Source organism: Pollachius pollachius, assembly GCF_949987615.1.
Source record: "Pollachius pollachius genome assembly, chromosome: 2".
Taxonomy (NCBI): Eukaryota; Metazoa; Chordata; class Actinopteri; order Gadiformes; family Gadidae; genus Pollachius; species Pollachius pollachius.
In genome coordinates, this window is record NC_136935.1 from 42,612,388 (window position 1) to 42,635,177 (window position 22,790).

At 44.5% G+C, this 22,790-nt stretch overlaps 4 protein-coding genes across 4 annotated transcripts in view; 2 read left to right on the top strand and 2 right to left on the bottom strand.

The window, feature by feature from the left end:
• Window positions 1-3,293, top strand: part of ptcd1 (pentatricopeptide repeat domain 1) — a 3,369-nt gene extending 76 nt beyond the window's left edge. The window contains exons 1-8 of the mRNA XM_079729352.1: window positions 1-404; window positions 538-678; window positions 793-1,011; window positions 1,109-1,210; window positions 1,298-2,014; window positions 2,116-2,232; window positions 2,455-2,637; window positions 2,759-3,293. The exon at window positions 1-404 is cut by the window's left edge and continues 76 nt beyond it. Coding sequence (XP_079585478.1) covers window positions 1-404; window positions 538-678; window positions 793-1,011; window positions 1,109-1,210; window positions 1,298-2,014; window positions 2,116-2,232; window positions 2,455-2,637; window positions 2,759-3,013 — 2,138 coding nt within the window. The 3' untranslated portion in view covers window positions 3,014-3,293. The remainder of the gene's footprint in view (window positions 405-537; window positions 679-792; window positions 1,012-1,108; window positions 1,211-1,297; window positions 2,015-2,115; window positions 2,233-2,454; window positions 2,638-2,758) is intronic.
• A 277-nt stretch (window positions 3,294-3,570) lies between these two features.
• LOC307071053 (uncharacterized protein) lies at window positions 3,571-11,301 on the top strand. The gene is made up of 19 exons (XM_079729920.1): window positions 3,571-3,592; window positions 4,107-4,218; window positions 4,308-4,425; window positions 4,533-4,626; window positions 4,793-4,943; window positions 5,055-5,172; window positions 5,477-5,602; window positions 6,001-6,063; window positions 6,257-6,379; window positions 7,192-7,347; window positions 7,525-7,581; window positions 7,894-8,108; window positions 8,586-8,665; window positions 8,744-8,833; window positions 9,092-9,175; window positions 9,322-9,426; window positions 9,851-9,953; window positions 10,804-10,865; window positions 11,160-11,301. Exons 2-19 carry the CDS (start codon window positions 4,119-4,121, stop codon window positions 11,163-11,165), a joined length of 1,851 nt encoding a protein of 616 aa, XP_079586046.1. The 5' UTR covers window positions 3,571-3,592; window positions 4,107-4,118; the 3' UTR covers window positions 11,166-11,301.
• A 649-nt stretch (window positions 11,302-11,950) lies between these two features.
• smcr8b (Smith-Magenis syndrome chromosome region, candidate 8b) lies at window positions 11,951-16,174 on the bottom strand. The gene is made up of 6 exons (XM_079729919.1): window positions 15,665-16,174; window positions 15,070-15,491; window positions 14,012-14,745; window positions 13,398-13,880; window positions 12,697-13,189; window positions 11,951-12,394 (listed from the first exon to the last, which is right to left on the bottom strand). Exons 1-6 carry the CDS (start codon window positions 15,842-15,844, stop codon window positions 11,956-11,958), a joined length of 2,751 nt encoding a protein of 916 aa, XP_079586045.1. The 5' UTR covers window positions 15,845-16,174; the 3' UTR covers window positions 11,951-11,955.
• Window positions 16,175-17,193: 1,019 nt separating this feature from the next.
• On the bottom strand, window positions 17,194-22,461 carry mief2 (mitochondrial elongation factor 2). Its single transcript, XM_079728739.1, has 8 exons — window positions 22,328-22,461; window positions 21,394-21,554; window positions 21,002-21,161; window positions 20,839-20,927; window positions 20,561-20,737; window positions 20,117-20,280; window positions 19,229-19,381; window positions 17,194-18,970 (listed from the first exon to the last, which is right to left on the bottom strand). The coding sequence occupies exons 2-8, from the start codon at window positions 21,529-21,531 to the stop codon at window positions 18,457-18,459; spliced, it is 1,395 nt and encodes a 464-aa protein (XP_079584865.1). The 5' UTR covers window positions 21,532-21,554; window positions 22,328-22,461; the 3' UTR covers window positions 17,194-18,456.
• Window positions 22,462-22,790: the final 329 nt, after the last annotated feature.

Sequence of the window (22,790 nt, forward strand, 5' to 3'; positions counted from 1 at the left end):
ACCACGTCTACACAGCTAAAAGGAGTTCATCTGCCAAAACGCTATCGCATTATCCTTGGTCGCCAAATCTTTTGTTAAATGATACTTCGTGGATTATCAGTGAAGTGACCAGACACAAGTCGATCGTCTCAGCATCCTTCGGAGATCTGAACCCCTTGACAAATACTGCCAATGCGACTGACCAGGTAGATGGTGACGGTCCCGGAGAGCAGTTTGGTACATTATCTAGTGATATTGGCGCACGGAGGTCGTTCCAAAAAAGTAGCCCAGAAATACAGAATCAATGTTTCCAAGACGAAGACGGCGAGGATGAAGTTAAAAGAAGGAAACCTTTCATGGCCAAAGGGAGGAATACGACCTATTGGTACTTCCTACAGTGTAAAAACCTGTTAAAAGAAAACAAGGTCAGTCTGTCATAATTTTACCCACACACGATCAATCGCGTGCAACCTATTCATTTCAAGTGATCAACGTGTATGCTGGCCTCATTGCACTCATTTCAATTATGTGTTGTTGCTGCTTTCTTTTCTATCACAGCTTCAGCAGGCTTTGGATCTATTTAGTGGAGACATGTTGAAAAGAGAGAGGTTACAGCCAGAAGAGTATAACTACACCATCCTTATAGGAGGCTGTGGTCGAGCTGGACAACTAAAGAAGGCCTTCAAACTGTATAATGATGTATGGATGCTCTACACTCCCTTATGCATCCTTTTCCATGTGTATAGTTTATGACCGATAGCCATTCGATGGCTTACTATTGTTTACAGTACTAAGCTTTTGTGTTTCTTTCAGATGAAAAAACGGTCCCTGATTCCAACAGATGCTACATACACTGCTCTGTTCAATGCCTGTGCTCAATCGCCATCGAAACAAGCCGGGCTCCAGCATGCATTGCAGTTGGAACAAGAACTATGTCGCAAAAACTACCCAATTAGCACTATCACATACCATGCCCTCCTCAAGACACACGCCATAACAAACCACCTTCAAGCCTGTATTCACACAATCCGGGTATGTTTAATTTAATCAGTTCATTTATGTGGTATTGAGGTTGTAGGGGATTGTATTCATGAATAATTTATTAATTTGTGTGTGTGTTAATGTTCAGGAGATGATGAAAAACCAACATGTGGTGACTCAGGAGACATTTCACTACCTGCTTATGGGATGTGTAATGGAAAAGGAAACCGGGTTCAGACAGGCACTACAGGTAGGAACTGTCATGCATGTGCACAAATCGAACAGAACTATTGTTATTACTGTTGTATGACATTGTTTGTACCTGTCTTTCCTTTAGGTTTGGTGCCAAATGCTTCGTTCAGGGATTTACCCAGATGCTAAAAATTACAACCTACTTTTGCGTACCGCAAGGGATTGTGGGATTGGTGATCCCACCACTGCTACAAGCTTTCTGCTGAGCCCTGATTGGGCTGATCAGAAGGGCCAGGGTGTGGCTAGCAAGAGGTATAGGAGAGGAAGCAGGGATACCATAGACCTTGACCTCTTGGAGAGACAGTTGTTTCTACAGCCTGGAGAGGGTGGCGACCGCATGTTAACCACTGACGGGAATGACCAAAAAGGCAGTGCACATATCACAGTTGCAGAGATGGTGCCCTACAACAGCTTACCAGAGGTCAACCACATGGTTGTAGTTGAGGGAGTACCTCATGACTCTCCTTCTTTTCAGCCAGTGCCTGTAGCGGAGCCCCCTAACCTGTTAGAGCTTTTTGAGAGGAGGGGAGGGGCCACGGTGTCCATCGGCACGGTGGAAGGCGCATCTGACCGACTGGCACTGATAGGAGGAGGTAAAGGTTTCCTGGACAAGATGGTCTCTAGCGGCATCAGTCCGGACCTCCGAACCTTGACCCTCCTCGCCGATACCATGGAGCCAGGCAGCCAATCGCTGCAGATGCTCCTACAGGGGGCCAAGCTGCACAAGGTGAAGCTCGACGTAGCATTCTTCAACACTGTGATTCGCCGCTCAGCTAAAGCCGGTGACCTGGATGCAGCAAAGGTACAAAACCACGCACACGGACACCCCTAAACCCATAACCAAAAAATGAGGTAATAGATCACATATTCTATGTGAATTGACCCTATCCTACTTTTTCCCAGGCTGTTTTGCGTGTCATGTACCAGAGACATGTAAATACAGACGTGCAGACTTACGGTTGTCTTGCTATGGCATGTAACCAGAAGACGGATGGTCTTCAGTTGCTCAAAGACATGGAGGTGAGGACGCATTTCAGTCCTCAAATAAATGCTTCTAAAGCATTAAGTTACCTAAGGGAATAATGTTTTTATATTTAGATGCAGTAGCCGGCATCTGGTACTAATACTAGATGTAGAAATCTAGAATGCTCGTAACAATAGATAATACCTTTTACTTAATACTAGTAGTTATAGTGGCACTAAAGAATATACTATAACGCATGGTGACTTTATTTCATGCAGGTTGCCAGATTGAGGCCTAATGTCCAGGTATTCTCTGCTCTGATTGGGCGGGCATCTCGGAGGCTGGACTACATCTACCTGAAGTTACTACTGGAGAGAATGGCTGAATTAAGAGTGTGGCCTAACGAGATTATCATCAAACAGCTGGAATTTGCTGCACAGTATCCCCCTAGCTATGACCAGGTAGGTCACTGTGTCTTAGATTTAACAAAGCTGTTGTAACTCAAGGGCATAACCTTTTCATTAATCATGTCCTATTAATTATTCATTTTATTTTCATTTCACTCCTCTTTATCTCTCTCAGTTCAAGAAGAGGAACAACTACCTGATTCAAATTGATGGTTTTCGTGGTTACTATCAGCAGTGGCTTATGTCCATGCCTGCAGCCAAGGGTGCCGATACAGAGCAGACAGAGGAACAGGCTGGGACAGACATGGCTCCAGAACAAGAGCAACCTGAGGCTGACGGAGTGAACATTAAGCAGATGAACCAGAAGGCGGCATCGAGGAGATTTAATTCTAGAAAGACAAGCGGGCAGAGGAGCACGGCCTCAATATAAAACACTTGCAAAGGAAATCAGGAGAAAACTTTTTGGAAATGTACTTTATTTAAATAGGGTCAAAGCTTTGCCTCTTTGACTGTAAATGCTTTTTGTGCGTTTATTTATCCAGCAATCTCATTGGTTGGACAAAGTATTAAAATCTACGTATTGGAACTGTATGAATTGAAGCAAAAAACACTGACACTTTTAACTGATATATACTTTATTTGCTCATTATTGGAATTCTCTATTTTCTCTGCATAAAACATTTATTTATGCACCAAATTACATAAACAATGGCATACTTTTGAATCTTGATTTCTTCTTTTGTACTGTTTTGCCTTTTTACAGTGTATTGCCACAACATTCAACAAATAAAAGCTCTATTTTTTTTTATCATAACTTTGCTTATTCAGATACTCCAAATTAGAATGTAGGTGGCAAAAAGTACATAAATAAATGTTGCAGACTGACTGTTGAATGGTGAATGGTTGAAATGACCAGTGGCCAAACTCCAGACTTCCGCTTATGCATAAATATACGTCATTTCCGTTTATTTCCCCCGCGAGGTACAAAGTTACGCAGTTTACATTGAAGGTAAGACTAAAGACGTATTTATCCGTGTTTATTTCCCGACAAAAATACACGGCCAATATACCTACGCTTATATTTTTGTGTTCATAAGCACCACATTTGTTGTCATGAATTGAAGCTTTTCACTTTGTCACTTCTGCTTCTACTCTTTATCTTAACAAAACCAGTTACATTCCAGGAAGCAAGGCTCTACCGAAAGTAATGTTAACATAAGTTACTTACTAATGGAAACATAGTCGACCAAATCTTGGAACAGTACATCAGCGTTGAAAATACAATAACCTTACATTGTTAAATAACATTTATTGAATTTGGATAAATCGTCGAAAACACCTTTTGAAAGCTGAAATCAAAGGGAGTGGCTAGCAGTCAGTCGACCCATATAGTCTCGTCACTAACAAATCTGATATGAACTCTGTTTTGTCTCACAAGATGCCCTTCTGAAAACAATCGTGTGCTTACTAGCAGAAGCTGTTTAATGTTCTCATTTATATTATTTTAACTCATAACTGCACAGATATCTTTCACCATGGATGAGGTGATAATTATCCTCAGTGAAGACGAGGACCTGTGTTGTGATACCGCACTCAACGACTCCTCCGTCCTCTTCGTGGAAGTGAAGGAAGACGGTGTGGGATTTTCGTCTGAAGTGTGGACATGTGTAGTATTATTGAACCACAGTCTTTATTTATATGTGTGTTATTGTGGGCCTTTTTAGTTGTGCAAGAAAGACTATTGTCTGCCCAGGCTTTGGAAGAAGACCTAATAGTCACCTTCTCCAAACAAGCTGAAGTGTTGCCTCATGCACGCTATGATTGTCCCTTATATCCCTTTACGTGAGTAGACCCCGAAATTCACCATAGGCCTAACTTGTTCACATTAAACACTTCTCAGGCTTTTCAAATGCAGGATCCTATTTGTGTCATTGTCTTTCCTACCCCAGGCGTGCAGAATATGTGAAGAGCGCCCCAATCGACAGCAACCACCAATTCTGTCAACAGTGTTTCTGCTATGTTTGTGATAAACTAGCATCGCTGGTATGTTGCACCCTGTTTTGATAGTTACACCACCTTAACACTGAATAAGCACTTTAATTGTAGTCATTGAGTGAAAAAGGTCTAGCAAATCAATTAATAATATATACACTGGTTAACAACATTTTGTCAAAAGGCCACGTGATTTTCGCTGTCGTTTGCATTTCAGTGTCCTTTGTGGCGTGTCAATGAAGAGTGTCACTGTAACAGCCACCAGAAAAGCGTTACCTGGAGCAGACTCCGAAACTCTGCAGATCTGAGAAATTTACTTGCATTTGACTTCTCATTGTCAGATGTAGACAGTGAACTGCAGCTTGCTGGTAACTGTGATAATATAAAATCATCTGCATGGGTTCATTCAATGTGCATTTGATATTGTACGCACTATCCCTAGTTCTACCAGTTCAATCTGCAGTGTTTTTGTGTTTTAGACAGGCTACTGGGGAGCTTCAGCAAGAAGCTTCAAGCAGAGTTCTCCTGTTTCGTCCAGGGAAAGATGCTTTCTGATAACAAGAGGTTACATTCTCACATGAATGGTCTGGTTCATGAGTAAGTGTTGGGACTCTGCTCTGGGTTGACTTAGAGGCTTTAAAATAGACCAATGTACTTTTGTGTTGATAACCTACACCTTGGATGTCAAACCAGTAGACATCAAACTGTTTTATCAAAAGGGCTTAGTCATTCTGTACAGAGAAACTCTTGACAGGGCAAGGCTCATCTCTTTAGTTACAAGAGTAAAAAAAAATACATACACAAGTTACAATAAATAATAGTAAATATATAAATAAGCATCTACCTGATTGGCGCTGAGGGAGTTATTATCGTTTTTTTTTTTTTTTTTATTTGTCCGCAGTTACACACCAGTGTACGAATGTGTGTCGTCTTTCCTGAACGAAGCAGACAGACAGGAAGGAAAAGTTGCTGCCATCATGAGCCTGGGAGCAGCCAAGAACTTTACTTCCCACTACCAACCTTCAGGGTACACACACACACACACACACACACACACACACACACACACACACACACACACACACACACACACACACACACACACACACACACACACACACTGCATGTATAGATCTGGTAAGGCCGAAAGCCTTTACGTACAAACCAAATGTCCACAGTCGACCTGTATGCATGATAGAGCAAGATGCCTAACCTCTACCTGCTCATTAATGACATCCATCTAAATATAACTAAATGTGGTTGGAATAAAGCTTCTGGGAAATTCTAAATCTGCACTTACCCTCTGTTACAGTATTGAAGAAAAATAAAAAAACTAGTTGGGCTGTAGTTTAGCTTCTGGGCCGTGAGTAAAAGAGTCTTAACGTGTTTCTTGTGGTGGTTGTTGTCGTTTTATTTTCCGTACAGGATTGTGTTGTCAATGTGTCCTAAAGCTAACGCCTTGGAGGCCAGAATAATACTCCTACAAAGGTAAAAAGGCACACTCCCATTCCCACCAGACATACCCAGATTTTAACTTGAACAAGAAGCCTAACCCTTACTACCTGATCATTAGAACTGTATGTTAAAAAAAACAACTAACAGTCGCTTTGACTAAATGTCAGTTTTTATCCATTTAAAAGTGTTCTTCTTACTTAATATGGTTTTCTCTTCTTGTTTTCAGAGTGATCGTCTCTGTTCAGCGGCTGATGGTGATGTCAGATTTACCATCTGAGTTCATCCACAAGCTGCATCGTTTTTCCCTGTGCCTGAATATTCCCCTAACAGTACGAAACATAAGGAACAGGTGTGTGTGTGTGTGTGTGTGTGTGTGTGTGTGTGTGTGTGTGTGTGTGTGTGTGTGTGTGTGTGTGTGTGTGTGTGTGTGTGTGTGTGTGTGTGTGTGTGTGTGTGTGTGTGTGTGCTTTTGGTTTTTGTCTCTGTTTAAAGGTCCTATGTGTTAGAATGAGAAATTCCTTCTCATTACTGGCTCCTTTGCTCAAAACTCTTGCAGTCAGAGAACCGGAGCATGTGTTGATCAATAACAATCATAAAGTAATGTTAGTGGAAATAAATAAATAAATAAATCTTGTACAAAATAAAAATTAATGGAAGAACAGATAGTTTTGCCATTAACCACATGCACATGTAGACTTAATTTCCTTTCTTTCATCCGGCAAAAAAGATAAAATATAATAGAAATCTGCCCATAGGCTGTTTTATGCAGTGGACAGAATCAGGCAAGGTCGTTTTCAACCAGTTTATATAATAGCAATTTAAAGAGATCTAGTGTGCATGTCAAATCACGTCCTGTTTAGCCCTATGTTGTTTTACAATGCCGATAAAGGTTCGGTTTTTGAGAGAGATGTGTTTAAGAGTTTAATTTTGCCTTGTCCTTCATCTGATAACATTTTAGATGTCCTAAATTGTCCTTATTTCACCAAATATTAAGCTTACCCTTACCCTAACATTTTTGTTAAAATTATTAAGAAACCAGGGTACAAATGGCACATGTTTGATTGTCATTTGTATGACAATGATATACAGTAATGTGTTGGTTGTGGTAAGCTAATATTTACTTAATTTTAGTGCGTGTGTGTGTGCGTGCGTGCTCCTCAGCCTGTGTGTGCGTCCGTGGGACGACATGCTGCTGGTCTCGGTCCTCAAGGGGCAGAATATAACGGGGATCCGTAAGCAAGGGAGAAAGAAAGACATCCTGGCGGAACCAATCCCTGTGATCCTCATGAGGTCGGAGATGCTACAGTCTCAACGCAGGTACAGACAGACAGACATTAACAATTGTGTGTATTGTATAGTACATTGAGAAAGTCATGTTTAAGTGGCATGGGTCTTCATAATGGCATAAAAGCATCAATTCTCATGATCACACACACACACACACACACACACACACACACACGTGTAACCCATGGACCTGTTCTGTTCTAACAGGTACAGGGAGCTGTGCCGCTACCTTTGTGTGGTGATCCAAACTGACAACTCCACGCTGTGAGTGATGCACGTCTAACATTGAATTCTAATTTGTTGTTGTTTATTTTTATATTTAAATAGTACTGACGTCACACGTCATCGGATCTCATGTTTGTTTTGGACAGATGTATTGTTCAGCTATGTTTAATGCAGCCTATCAAAACAATAAATATATGTTCAATCACACCAGTAATAAGCACCGTGGGATACTTCATCTCATCAGTTCACTCGCTTCGATTCAGCTCTCCTCAAACTCCTCCCAAATTGACTCTACGATGTCCCCTTGTGGTCCGGTCTTGCCCCCCCCCCCCCCTCCCCTCCCCTGTCCAGGTTCAAGGAGATGCGGGACCTGGTGGCTCTGTTCATGTGCATGGAGGGGGACTTCTCCTTGGCTCTGTCCGAGGTGTCCATCCCCGCCCCCCACTTCTCCCCAGCGCTCTTCCGCCTCTACCTCCGCATCTTCGATACGGCGACGGCCCCCAGGGTCCACATCAGTCCGCAGACACTGTTTGACCTCCCGGGGGCCGAGTGGGGACCCATTCAAGGTACGACACACGCCTAGGCCGGCACACACACACAGATAACGTCATATTACATTATCACTGACTATTTAGTGGACGCTTTATCCACATTATTACCCCCAGTCATGTTCACCAGGAGCAGGGGGAGTTATAATAGTGATACCGTACCGTTGCATTACATTTATTCAGCAGACGCTTTTATTCCAAAGCGATTTCCTGAAAGTGCAATCAACAATGAAGATATAACGACGTGCATACAATTAAACACTTGTCCGCAGATACTTTAAACAAGATACTTTAAATAATATTAAGAAACGACACACAAAACGTCAATAAGATAAACATTTTAAAAGTATTTTAAAAAACAATGCCCAATGCATCAATCATCAAACAGTGCTTTCTCGCAGGCGAGCTGGAACAGCCCGGCCTCGACCCTGTCCATTGAGGCTGATAAAGCGATGCTCTTTAAGAAAGGCGTTAACTCTGTCTCTGTCTCCCCAGGGGCCGGGCCCCTGAGACGTGTGGAGCTGGTCAAGTTTGCTCTGAGGGTTCAGAGATGTTGTGCCGCAGTAAACGCAGACGTAAGTACGCAGGGGGGTTACTCCATCACAGTTGTTTGGCAAGGTTTTTATTGACTGAGTTCCTCGTGTCTTCTTCAGGCTCAATGCTGGTCCCATTTGCTCACCATTGTCAACAACCCCCGGGATTCGCCCTCGCCTCTGCCAGAACCCGGGCCTGAATTCCTAATTGTTTGTATACTTGTTCTATGAACAGCCTTACTGTAGCGACAGTGATAGATAGATAGGTAGATGGTAGATAGATAGGTAGATAGATAGGTAGGTAGATATATGTTGTTTCTTTTTCTTATGACAAATGAACTTATTTCAAGTCGCTTTAGATAAAAGTGTTTGCTATATGTAACAAACTTCTTCTTTGGTATTTCAACGGTGGCAGCCTTTTGTTAATGCTTTCATCTAACGCTTACTCCTTCAAATTGCTGTCCGTAGGACGCTAAGACTTTTAGCCTGGGGATACTGAAACAAGGGGTAGGATCATGGACCAACATACAGATTCCCAAATTCTTTCTAGAAGTAAGTGCATGTTAATACACACACAGCAGGTTGTATTCGATAACGCAAATACCTCAACATTTCATGCAGAGATCGAAAGTCCATTGTGGCATGCAGTTTTTTTTGTGAATCGTGAGTGTATAACTGTGTATGTTTTGCATTTACAGGTGTACCCAGACCACGCGCTGTTGCTGTTGGTTACCGCGGCCCTAATGCTACGTATTTTGAGTGGCCCCCTAAATCCAATGCATCACGTTATCCAGAGCTTCAAGGTAGCATCTTTTTCCTCCTCTCGTCCTTTTCTCTCAGCACTCAGCACCTTTCCACTGTAATATACAAAACATGGTGGCATGATGGTAGAATGTGATCCGAAAATGTTTGTATGGTTCTTTAAAAGACATGCTGGACACTTATAATATGTGGTTAAGGGGCAAAGTTAATATCAGTCGAATCCGGATTTTAGATATACCAGTCTGGTACTGCTTTAACTGTCATTGGGGACATTCATACATAACTGAACTTAATCTTTGTTTTAATGTCAGCAGACATAAAAAATAAAAAGCGTAAAATATAATAATTATATATGCTGAATGATGCATTATTTACCCACAATGTCCAAGAAAAAAAAGGAATGCATAAAAAGTTGGCAGAAAAGGGCGTTCTGAATGTGGATGGCCGTGCTGTGCTGTCTCCCAGGATCATCCCTGGGTGATCCAGTGGCTGTATCAGAACCTCTCACTGTATGAACAGGACTCCAACCTCTTCATCCAGAGCATCCAACAGGAGATGGGCATCAAAGGTGTGTGCCTGACAACCACACACACACACCCGCACCTACAACATCTACAAAACATTAAAGAATAGGTTGCCTACAATGTGTTATACCTCACGGACCCTAATTTCTATGTTTGTTGTGTCTGTTATAGTCAAAGAAATCCACTACATCATCGGTTATTTACCATAATTCATTTCGTTACCAAACTATCAGTCTTTTGTGTTTTCTAAGACCTCACATATACTATACATGTATTGCTGATCTACAGCAACTCGCATAGGAATAACTTGGTTAATACAATCCTCATTGCATCATCCTAGGAAAGGAACAAATTTCCAGACATTATCTATAACTACACGGATCCGTCTGGAATTGTTCCTTCTCCGCAAAACACATCCCCTTCAGCCCCTATCCTTGTTTCCCTTAGTTTGCTGCTTGTCTGTTGCAAATCTCTAGTATATGTCTTCTCTGTTCTTTGCATTGTACCAGAGTTTATTTTATCGTTAAGTGCTGCCTGCAGGTACTGGTTGTCCAGTCAAAGGAATACGTTCACATTTTTTTTATATATATGTGCCTTAAGGTTTACCATTCTCTAACGGTAGAATGTTTTCCAACAGAAAATGTTAAATTCGCTGCATGTAAATGAAGCTAGAATATAGACTTTGGTTCCTAGATAGTATTACAACCTGCACCTCCCTTGGCCTTACTTCCAATTCTTTGTTCCTCTGCCCATAAAATACAATAGGAGATAAAGATCATTACAATTCAATAGTCAACTGACCTAGTTGTATCCTTGTATGTATCTGGTTGCCACAATGTCTCATGTCATTGGTTATGTTATGCATTGCTAACAGTGACTTTTCTTTTTGAGCAGGCAGTCCGGTCTCTGTCAAAACCGTGTGTCCCAAAGGTGCAGTCCCAGCCACTAGTGTACCTGTAAGCAAATATAATCCTGGCACCTCGGCATACAAGTTACTTATAAAAACAAACAATGACAGTATAAAAACACTCATAAAAACAAGCAATAACAGTATCCTTCACCAGATTTTGCATCAATTTATGTTTTCTTTATAAACCATTGAAATAATTCCACAGTTGGGTTAACGGGTCACATTTTGACAGCACATTGGCAGGGTTTTGATGCAAAAGGGTTTGAGTTGCTGAGAGGTTCACAGGCCACAGTAGATGTGTCCTTCACTGACCCAAGCTGTGTCTATTTCCCTCCCCAAGACCTGATCACCTGTGGTGAACCAATGGATCGTGATCTACCCTCTCAAGTACCAGTGGCTGAGTGTACAGTTGCCTTGTGGATTTGCCTGTAGTACATAAGCAGTTCTGTTGAAATCAACTGTCTGTACTGTGGATCCGTAGGGGTAGTCTACTGCTTCACCGTGTCCTTCACATCCTTCTGGAATCCCTTGAATGTCTTAATATCCTCCCACTGAGCATATCCATGCTCTCACTGTTGCTCACAATCCCTACAAAACTTGACTGGAGATTTGAATTCAATAGGAGAAAGTTGTCTCTGCATCGATTCATGCTAGGAACACGGCCAACATGGACACCAGGATGTGATAATGGCTTCAGAAGACTTTTGTGGCTCATTTGATTTGCATGGGTGGTGTTTGAAGTGTATTCATAGTTTTTTTTTTTTTCAAGTAACTTCTCAACGGTAACGTCTCTCATTATCTATTTTGTAAAGCCGCCATGTTGGTGGTTATTTTCAAACCAATGCTGTGTTGCACCTGAGCTGTGATATATCGAATATTTTTTATGGCCGCTTATGAAAGATAATGGAGCAATATGGGTGAAAAAAACATACATATCTAAGCAGCTTTTTCTATTGCAGAATAAAATGTGGATTTAGTTTATATGAGGAACATTTGTGGCATTCCTTTCATATTTCTTTTTAAAATGAGTCTGCTTTTCATTGTCATGGGGGAGGTTGCTGTCCTACAATGACGCCAGGGTGAAAAGGGTCTGTGAAGAAGTCTATCAAAATACTTCTCACATTTGAAAATCAGGACTATGTTGCCGTCATATGTTTGTGGATCTGCGTCGGTCTGTAAGACACACTCAGGACCGGTGGGCCACGCCCTGCATGGTACTGTTTGATTAAATCGGAAAGGAAACGCATCACTCTCAGATCGTCCTCACTGCTGCAGAACCCGCGCTCCAGAAGCAAGGCTTCTCCATCGACGACGTTATCATCCCCGTCACGACCAAAGACGGGATGAAACGTGTACAGCAACGCCTGATTGGCCAGGGCGGTCAAGCAGCTCTCCAGGTGGAGCAGATATGTCCTGCCCCTGCATATGCTGGAGTGACGGTTAGCTATTCGGCCAATCAGGGAGCCTGAGTAGGTGGGGCAACGCAGCGTCCTCTGATCCAGGTCCAGCAGGGCCAGGTAGCGGCTGTATCGAGCCAGAGAGTGGAGAACAGCCATTGACGTTGCAGAGGAAGTTCTGTTCACAAGGGAGTACACAGAAGGGAAGACAAAACAATCAAATTAAGTTTCGATCAGTTGGATGTGCCCCTCTACGAGTTAAACTGTTACTCCACCAGTAAGGAAATTCACTCACCAGCATAATCTGGCCATGCTAAATATTTGATTTACTCCTGACAAGCTTGTAGTGTAGTAACCTTATGTAATACTTCAAACTGCTGAACATGGTATTTTTCGCATTCAAGTATTAGCATGAAACCAAAAAATGAATACAATTAGCAAGTGGTAATGACACAGTAATTTAATTTGTTGGTGGATTACCTGTGTAGGCCAATGAGCCTCCATGTGAGCAGGTCCGTCAGTTGAAGGGGCTTGGCTAAGAAAGGCAACACATTGTTCCTATCTGGACCGGGTGCGGGCAGGAACAGGGCGAGCGCCGAAACCAACTTCCTCACACGACTCTCATCTCCTCCAATCACTATCAGTGGCCGGCCACTGAGCAGACAAAACACGGCATGCTGGGAAAACGAGTTCTGCTGGATGAATCTCAGGGCCCTGAGGCCAGCCTTTCTCTTTCTCCCCTGGTCAAGGCGGAGGTCGACGTCTGGTGTATGGGTCTGGGTAGGGGATTTTGAGGAGCTGGTGGATTGGGACGCCTCGTCGACACTCGACGTCCTGGTCCGGGTACACGGTGGAGGCCACGCAGCGCTCAGCGGCAGATTGAAGGCAAACTTCACGTGGTGGTCCGACGCCATGGTCTCACCTCTGAGAGGGGTCAGAGATTTGGAGGGAACTGCTACTGCTCTTTCACCAACTGCCATAACAATGACATGACAGAACATTTAGCCAAGGTTAGCAACTGATTTGACTCATTCTGAGGCTTTCCATTAACAGAACCATATTCTTGTAGAGCATTTATAATTGAAAGCGTGGCTTCTCCCATAAGGGACGACAGCTATGCGTCTTTAATTCTATATAATTTCCACAATAGGGAAAGTACAGTTCCAAACAGTCCCCCTTACCTTGATGCATGGCTGTGATCTCCGGCATGACGTCTTCATGCGCCGGCTCTCTCCCTGCACTATGGCCTGCCCCCGCCTCTCCCTGGGCTGCGGAGCCCTCTGCTCTGTGGAGTGAATCCCCCTCGATTCGCAGGGACAAATATTTCCCTCTGTCCTTGACATTCCGCCGCGGTTCCTTGCGCTCGTCTCGCATGATCGTCACCTGCTCCATAAAATCCCTGAAACAGTTTGCCCCCTCATCACCGCCTGCTCCCTGGACCGGTGGCACCGGGTCCAGACTGCTGTACGCCGTCGGTTGGTCTTCCGAATCCTCCTCCGTGATGGCCTGCAGGTCCTCCGGGTTAATGATTGAGTCGGTGGTACTGAGGACCTCTATGCTGTCCTCGCTGTTGCCGCGGACTGAGTACGCACGCACACGCTGGCTGCATGCCGCTTCTGGCGGCGCGTGTCTGAAGCAGAGCTCATTCCTCGCAAAGGCTGTTTCTAAGATTCAAAAGGAAGGTGTAAAGCCAGCAGGGTTTAAATGGGTCAGAGGTACATTTGAGACAGTTGTGATCGTAACATCCCTCAAGATTGTTGAAATAAAGCGTTTGCCATTGCCAGGGGCGACGTACCTCTGGGGTCCTCCCCCATGACGGCCTGTTGGGTCCGGTACGACCTCTCCGTTCCCAGCACCTCGATGCTGTCCCCGCTGCTCACACTGCCCGCCATCTCTGCCACGCCCCTCTCCTCCGCGGCGGGGGTTCCCCTGCCCTCCGTCTCCACCCGAGGCCCGAGGTGGGGCTCCTCCGTGCAGGAGAAGAATCTCTCAAGACTCGGCCACGGCCCTTTCTCCTCCTTCTCCTCCTCCCACTCCTGCTCTGGCTCCCTCTGGCCCTCGTCTGGATCCCAGAGCTCAAACAGGAAGTTGGTCAGCGGAAGCCTCCTGGAGAGGTCGCGTATCAAGCGGGCGTTGTGCAGCGCGCTCCGGTCGCCGCGGAGACGGCGCTCTGTGTCGGTCAGCTGCTCCACGGTGACGGACAAAAAGTAGGCATCGCTGAGCTCTTCCAGGGTCTTCAGCCGCCGCTCCAGCCTGGCGACGGAGGAGGGGGGGCGGGGGGGATAGGCCGCCGCGGGGGTCAACGGCGCGAACGGATCAGCGAGGTGGTCGGTCGGGTCGTAGGGCAGGAAGCCGGGCTGCTTCAACTTCCTGTTGGGGTAGGATGACACCTGTCGCAGGAGTTCCCGGTAGTTCAGGATGGAGCGTTCCAGAGCTTCAAGCTCGTCGTCGTCCGTCTCGCCGACGTTTGGGGGCCCCTCGGCGGTGTCCGGAAGCTCCGCCCCCTGCTGTAGAGTTAATCGGGTGCACCTGTAAAGAAATGTAAACACACTGATGAGGAAGAGTGACCTGATGTAAAAGACACAATGGAAAATACACACACACTTTAAGGCAGTTTGATCCAAACATCTCAGTGATTTCAGTGATAGTAAGTATCAAGTCTAGGGAGTCTTGCTCAAGGAGAGCTACAGGTACGGCTGCGACCATTGAGGGTCAAACCCAGTCACTTTAGGCTGGGGAGGTACCTTACCCTGACCACCACTAGACCATCCTTTCCCCCCTAGAATACAAATCACAAAGACAGACTACCGGGCTACAGACTAGGTCTCTCTGTGTCTCCCTCTCCCATCTTACTCAAGCTCTTGAAGTTTCCTCTGCAGCTCGGTGGCGAAGGCGCGGCGGTTGCCCGTCTTCAGGCTGTCCGAGGCCCGGGTGAAGCAGGCCGACAGCTCGCCAAAGCGCTCCATCAGCTTGCCCTGGTCCGACGACACGTAGGCCATGCAGAAGGGCCGCACGAAGCCCCGCGCCTCCAGGTCGTACAGGGTCATGTGCTGGACGTAGGCGAAGGCTCCGTTGGCCGAATCGCCCATCACCACCCGGGAGTCCTCCGTGAAGTTGATGCGCGGGCCGGGATAAGCGGAGGGGTTGGCGGCGGCGGGGGCCGGGAACGCCGCCTGGTAGTCCACCGACATGATGCGCACGGAGAAGTGGTTGAGGTCAAAGGAACCCAGGACCAGGGGGTCGTCCGGGATGGTCATCACCGGCTGGGGGCCCACCTGAGGGGTTAGGTAGACGCGCAGGTACACGCAAAGAAACACACACACACACACACACACATAAACGAGATGGATAGGTCATCTTTAAAGAGACACATGCATGCACGTGCGCACACACACACACACACACACACACACACACACACAATATGGATATCCTAACACACACACACCTGCTCTGAGAATTCAGCCACCAGTATGAAGTCTCTGTGGAACTGAGCTGTGGTGGACCAGGGGTTGGAGGGGGCCACCAGAGGGAGAGACAGCTCGTTTGGCATTGTGTCCTGGTGGTGGCTGGCCTCCACGAAGCCCTCCCCACCTCTGAAGACTAAGAGGTCGGGGGAACCGATCATCGTCACTCGGTGGCGATGACGATGATGATGCTGATGATGATGAAGAAGTTCTGGCGGTACGGTTCAACCCATGGAGATCTTGTACCGGACGGTCTGAAAACCTACGACGTTCGTTCAGAAATATGGATCCAATTGAAATACAGTTGACATGCCACGAAAAGTAGACACAGCAAGGATCACTGGATGGTTGTAGACTTGCATCGTTTGAGATCAGGTGATCTTGTGGTAGAGCTTGTGCTCTTGAGCTCCAGTGACGGACCTCAATGAGTCAGCTTTTGCACCCGCTCCATTAAAGCCTGGCGAAAGGGGATTTCATGTACAGTTAAACAACATCCGTGGACCGACGTTAAGTTCCCACATCCATTGAAGAAATACAAACATGTGATTCAATTGAAGGCCTAGTCACAACAACCCGTTAGTTGAAAGGGAGAAAAAAGCGAATCGCGATCATATTTGCACTTACTAATACAAGAGGCGCTCGGTTATAAAGGTTTGTTCATGAAAACGAGAAGCGAAAGTTTCCTTCAGGCAGTCGGGCTGATCACAAGGTTAAACGTGGTCCCGGAGATGCCTTCCTCTTTCTTCCCTTATCTGATTCGCAGAAAAAACGTACTTCAAGTGCTGTCAATCGGAAAAATTACAATCACAAGCGAGCTGTCCAGCCTACTCTACATCCATATTTAGCCTTGTGACAGCTGACGGTCTGCGGGTCGGTACACTTCTCTGTAGCGGGCTTCTTGCAAAAACAGACGCTCTGTTTGCAAATAAGGACTTGCATGATTACATCAAGTAGGAGAAAAATAACTGCAAATAGATTCCTCGGAAATGTTCTCCACAGAAATACTCACTTTGGAAAAACAATCCACTTTAAAATGTAGGCGCAGGGACGACCTGTGCAGTCCGTCTTCAGGCACATGATGCCTCGCTGCAATTCCTTTCCCATCAGCGCCCCCATCGCAGTACTATGAAGTATGCCATGGACTGAATGAAGCCTCACTGTTGATCTCGATAGTTCACAACGACACATGGAAACTTGTGAGGCCTTTTTCACAACAATAACGTTCGCAGTGATTCTAGTGTGGATGCTTATCTTAATTTAACATAGAAACACAATCGCGAATTTAGTTTTGTCTTAACAAAGTTGTTCTAGTTGATGAAATACTTTTTTGGCTTACCGATATAATAATTACCAATCTCCTGCGAAAATAACTTGAAATATAATTACCTAAAAATAATTATTTCATAAAATAAGGTTTTATTTTCGTCTCAACAACTTATTGATTTAGAATTGCAACTGATGCTCCATGCCTGAAAGGAGATGTCTCTTGGTGATTGGTGATGAAGTGCAATAACTTTATTTTTCTCATTCAAATAGCGGAGGTACAACCTTCTCCAACTCACCATCTACACAATTCAAAATATGCACTCGTACTGAATTAGCAAGCAGCCATATGAAATTGCAACAACTCGAGACGAATGTGCTAAAAAAATATTGCACTACATTTCACCTTCAGTCATAATAGGTAACATTAGATAAATATAATCAGGATTCGTTTCAATGAAATGAATTAACTGCTTAAAGAGGAGGCCGCAGCTGCCATGTTGTTGGCGTTTTCTTTTCTTTTTACATTTGAAATCACGGCGACATAGGATTCTGTACTGAGGAGTGACACTTTCCACCCAAACAGCCCATATATACAGACTTGGCATTGAACTTTGCGTGAAGCCCTGCAACCTTGTTTTGCTAGCACTGAACATTGCATTAAACCTCACCCTGCTAGCACTAAACATAGCCTGAAATCTTAGTCTGCTGGCACTGAACCTAGCCTGAAACTTTGTCCTATTAGCACTCCACATAGGCTAAAACCTTGTTCTGCTAGCACAGAACATGGCCTGAAACCTTGTTCTAGTAGCACTGAACATAGCCTCAAACTTTGTTTTTCTAGCCTTGACCATAGGACATATAGCCTGTAAGTAACCTTATTATAGTCGCACTGAACATAGTCTGAAACAATGTTGTACTATTCGTTCAGAAGTATAATGATTGGCACATTAATGACTTTCATCATGTTGTACATAAAGGAGTCACTATTTCACACTTGACTCATTGTAGAGGTTGAGAGGGGTTTGTTTAAAAGCAAATAGTTTTTGATGTTTCTGCAAGCTGATGGAGCGCTAAGTGCCCCATTGGCCATTACATTCAATAGCTTTTGCTATATATGTCTTTCAGATGTACCAGTTGTATTTCATACAAACACTTCCCAACGCTTTCACCTTCACCATCACTCCCGTCATTGGAGAAGTTTGAATCAGGCTAACATGTTTCCAACAGGTATGAAGTGTCCTTTTCTCTTGTTATACTGCTGGGAGCTTGAAGGTGAACTTGTGACACTAGTCATCTTTCAATCTAGTTGTGAAGGTTTGGGTTCTTGTGATTGATGTAGGGGGTGGAAAACACCAGTGCAACGGTCAAATCTTCAGTCTACAATACCTTGATCAAACACAGTAATTTAAAAAAAGTCAATCTTTCAGCACATTTCTGACTGCAGTTGTCAGATTGAGTTCAGATCTTTTCCAATGTGTGAAAGGTGTGCATGTGTCCCTGCAGACAGCTATATGAGCAGTATTTCAGGCTCAGACATAGCACAGTAGAGCATGAAGCCCATCTGGTCAACCTGGTCTTCTGACAAGCTGCCCAGCAGATTGACCACTGGCTTGAAGTAACTGTGCAGCGCGCCTTGCTCCAGATAACCAATCAGCTCCGTGATGCACTGCTGAAAGCGCACTTCCAGGCTGCCATCCGACCAATCACTCTCCCGTTCGCTGAGGTGGAGGATGAGATTGGCCAATGGGGCGGAGGGCATGGGCCTGAGGGCGGGGTTCAGCTTGCACACTGCCTTGAGGGTCTTGAGGACGTTCCTGCGACAGCCGCTGTCCGACTCGTCGAGCTGAGCCAGTCGCTGGGTCTCCCACGGGTAGAGGGAGAGGTGCCAGGCGTTGACCCAGGGGGCGGTGAGCTGTGGCTGGCCGGTCAGGACCACGTCTTCCTCCCTCAGGACCGGTATCATGGATATGAAGAGAGGAGGCATACTGCTACCTTTTCCTCCTCCCTCTGTATCCTCAGGCCTGGAGAACACAAGGCAGTGTTAAGTATATAAACAGAATCAACAGATCAACATGGGAATTTGAAAAAGCTAATCATGTTGCTTTGCCTATGCCTAGACACTTTAGTAAATGTAAAAAGGGAGAATTCTGACTTTCTGAATATCATACATATTCTGTAATAGCACAAATGGCAACCCGTCACTAATTTGAAAATTATTTAATAGAACCTGTAGGTTGAGGACACACAACACACCAATAGACACGCACACACAGACCCACCGTATCTCAAGGCTGAGTTCTGGTCCTCCCAGCACTGGTCTGACCAGGCAGTCCAGATGGCTGCTGATAGACGGCCAGTTCATGGTTTCCATAACAGTCTTGCTTAACATGTTCACCAGAGCTTCTGAGGACAAGTAGCCCCCGACCAGGAACCTATTGAAGACCACAAGACGCACACCAGTATAAAACGCATGCAGTTTTTTTCCAAATGCATACATCAAGTATGTCATCTCTTCATTCAACACAACAGTCTTCAGCTGTTTTGGTCTGGACAACTGGCTTGTACTGGCTATATCTCCTTATGTTTATATGACTGAGCTACCAGCTGGTACTGCTGTCTGAGATCTGTTACTGAGATAAAGACTGAAGACAAAGAAGTCTTTTGACTTACTGAGAAACTGCTTCGGAAAGTTCGATTACCAACACACTCTTTACTATCCTTCCTCCCTACGTTGCACGGACTCACTGAATAAGCACAGCTTTACTACTCCACAATACACAAGGCAGAACACGTCCCTAACACTTTACTAGATATATTAGAAATGAAAATAAAATGAATATAGTACGGCTATTGTGAAATGACATTCCTAATATAACCTCAGTGTCGTTTATCTTTTTTTATCAATACAGAATGAGTAGATTGAGAAAACTGTATTAGCCTCAATACAACTAAAAATGAGGACCTTTACCTACCTGCGAAAAAAATATTTAAATGACCTCTAAACCTATTTAACATTGTTGAATAGTCGACTCGGTTTACCGAGTGGTACCAATGGTTTTTCAAATTAATATTAGATTTTTGAACAACCGTAGCCCAGCTCAAAGTTCTATACTGATGAACATGCGGGGCGTACACTTCTGGGTCCATGCATCGCCAACAGTGTGTACCTGTCCCAGTAGCTCCGCCCGCGGGGGAAGTACTCCAGGTTGACCCGTCGGACCATCCAGTGCAGCGGATGGGTCAGAAGGGTCTCCTCTCCGGGGATGAGACGCCACAGTGATGCCTCCAGTTGTAGGGGCACCAGCAGGCATGCGTGGTCTGCCCTCACCACCTACACATAGATAGCTTTTTTGTTCCACAGCATATATAAAGCATGCATTTAATCCAGAGGATCAATACATCAATGCACTCACACACATACTTTAATGGTCTCCAAGTCTCTTGCGGCCTCCAAAAAATATCATGGTTGCCGAATCATTTTTTTATGTGTATTGATTACATGAATGAATAACATTGGACGGATTCACATGATTCCCCTATGAATATGTCGTCCCTCTCCATGTGTATTGAGAGGAAAGACACAGGGTGTTTGTGTCAGACTCTGAGCTAACCTCCAGGTCGTCCAGCAAGGAGCCTCCCAGGCTCATCTCCCCCAGAGGCATGTCGGGGTGGCGGGTGTGGAGGAAGCCCTGGACCTCCGTGCAGATGTCCAGAGCCAGGGATTGAACCCTGCGCACCTCCACTGGACTCAGCTGTGCTCGCGTGTAGTAGAACTGCAGCAGGCGCTCCTACACCAACATGAACACACGTTAGGGTATGATTAGGTTTGTATGGTTACCACAAACAGAAACATTTGAACAAAATGCCTTAAAACTGCCCAAAAATTTACCTGTAGAGTGAGGGCACATAACTGGAGTTTCTTGGGTTTAGCATCCGATTTGGGTTGAATATCCAGACTAGATTTCTCGCAAAGATCGGCTGTTAAGGAAAGAGATATAAGATCAGCATGGGACAATTCTGCAAATCAAGCCCGCTGTCTGTGTATCCAGTACCTCGCTGCTGTTTGGCTGCCTTGGCAACCTCTTTCATGACAACGCCTTCTAGGCTCTTTCCGATCAGCGTAGGGGAGGCAGAGGCTAGCTCTTCCCAGCTTTCCACCATCTTCTGCTCCACCTTCTCATCCTCTGAGGCACGGCCAGCACGTTCAATCAGCTAAACAAGGTCAAAGGTCAAATTGTCAAAAATCTGACACATGGGTAAACAAGCTACTGCTTACATTTACTATATGCAATCATATGCTACAATGAATATAAACAAAGAGTGATTCAGTCTTAAAGAACAAAGGCAAAGCAATCTTAACATTCAAGAAAAGTTCATTTAGATGTTAATGTATCTAATGTATGAAACCACCCACCCATCTAATGTATGAAACCGACGCACTCACCCGTTTGACTACAAGCGTAGCGATTCCCAACAGCGCAGCACCGCCGACTCCTAAAACTAGTCGGGCGTTAGTTAGCAAGAAGTCGATCACCACAGCAATGCCCTCTTCTCCTTTCCTTCTGCCGCTACGAAAGTCCATCACTACGTCCGACCGTGGTAAACCTACGGAGGGAGAATGGATATTGATGACAGACACTCAATAGATTAATTTAAAGAAATCATCTATATTGTGCCATCTTCCCTTAACATTGTGTTTATTTACATATAAAGAAAACAGGCAAATGGAAAACTATGTATATCTCATTTCAACCTGGTTCATTTGAATGGCCTGTACAAGACTGTGACATATTGGAAAAGGTGCTATATCGGGCATTACAAATTATTCTATATATAGATGCTCGCGAGTAGCAGCTCGTTTCCCTGTTTAAATATATAACCACCCTCCAATAGCCTCTGCAGACTGACTTCGTCAGTCCTTGGGAGAAACTGTCAAGAACACACATAGCAGACCTGAAGTGAGCTGCACACAGGACATTTCACATATGTAACCTACATGGAAGGCGAATCAAAACTAAAATTTGTCAGATGGTTGTTAATAATTCAGCTACCACTGCGTTGTTTCCTATTTTTAGATCTTTGTTTCAACTTCAGGGCGCACGTCCAATTGTTGTTAGCTGTGTTGCATGAATGACAACCACTGATCAACATTACAAGAAAATATCTGATCCGAGATCATACAAATCTTGTGAGTGGCCAATCCAGCTGTACATGTCAATAATGGCTGCGTTACACAAAGATAGAGGCAAGAATCAAAACAATAGCTGTTTGCTAGGCTACATATGTTTCAAGTAACTTTACACAACGTTAGCGTTAGTTTATTTTGTTAGTGTATTTGTCGTTCGCTATCACTCCCTGCCTACATTGAAGCACCTTACCACCGAAAAGGAGGGATTCCTATTCCTCGGCCCAAATCATTATAATGCCTGCATTTATACCAGTTTATGATCTTGTTGAACAGAGATATAGCCAGCCAGCTAAGCTAGCTATCGAGCAGCAGCAGCCATCCGGCAGATGGTGGACCAATAGGAAAGAGGTTGACCTCTGACGTCTAGTTGGCCTCAGAGTACAACGTTATATATTGAGGAATCGAAGCAATTTAAAAAGCAACAGACATTTGTTGTTTAATCTCTAAAAAAAAACCTGCTAAATATTTTAGTCCTATAATATGTTGATTAAGTAGTACAAAATAAATATTAATGACGTATTATACTCATATTGGCAACTTCACTTTAATTTTACTTTCTGCATATTGCCTTCTTTATAGTTTGTAGCTTTCTGTATATTTTGACTCTTCTTTCTTGGTCAAGTATTAAGTAGAAAAATATTTGTTACATACAA

Excerpts from the sequence above, each read along its gene's own strand:
- LOC307071053 (XM_079729920.1), top strand. The coding sequence starts at position 4,119 with ATGGATGAGGTGATAATTATCCTCAGTGAAGACGAGGACCTGTGTTGT. Across the intron at positions 4,627-4,792 it reads GTGATAAACTAGCATCGCTG|TGTCCTTTGTGGCGTGTCAA; the intron begins GTATGTTGCACC and ends TTTGCATTTCAG. Across the intron at positions 9,427-9,850 it reads ACGTTATCCAGAGCTTCAAG|GATCATCCCTGGGTGATCCA; the intron begins GTAGCATCTTTT and ends GCTGTCTCCCAG.
- smcr8b (XM_079729919.1), bottom strand. The coding sequence starts at position 15,844 with ATGATCGGTTCCCCCGACCTCTTAGTCTTCAGAGGTGGGGAGGGCTTC. Across the intron at positions 14,746-15,069 it reads AGGAAACTTCAAGAGCTTGA|GTGCACCCGATTAACTCTAC; the intron begins GTAAGATGGGAG and ends ATTTCTTTACAG. Across the intron at positions 13,881-14,011 it reads CATGGGGGAGGACCCCAGAG|AAACAGCCTTTGCGAGGAAT; the intron begins GTACGTCGCCCC and ends TTTGAATCTTAG.
- mief2 (XM_079728739.1), bottom strand. The coding sequence starts at position 21,531 with ATGGACTTTCGTAGCGGCAGAAGGAAAGGAGAAGAGGGCATTGCTGTG. Across the intron at positions 20,928-21,001 it reads GGCAGCCAAACAGCAGCGAG|CCGATCTTTGCGAGAAATCT; the intron begins GTACTGGATACA and ends TTTCCTTAACAG. Across the intron at positions 20,738-20,838 it reads TATGTGCCCTCACTCTACAG|GAGCGCCTGCTGCAGTTCTA; the intron begins GTAAATTTTTGG and ends ATGTTGGTGTAG.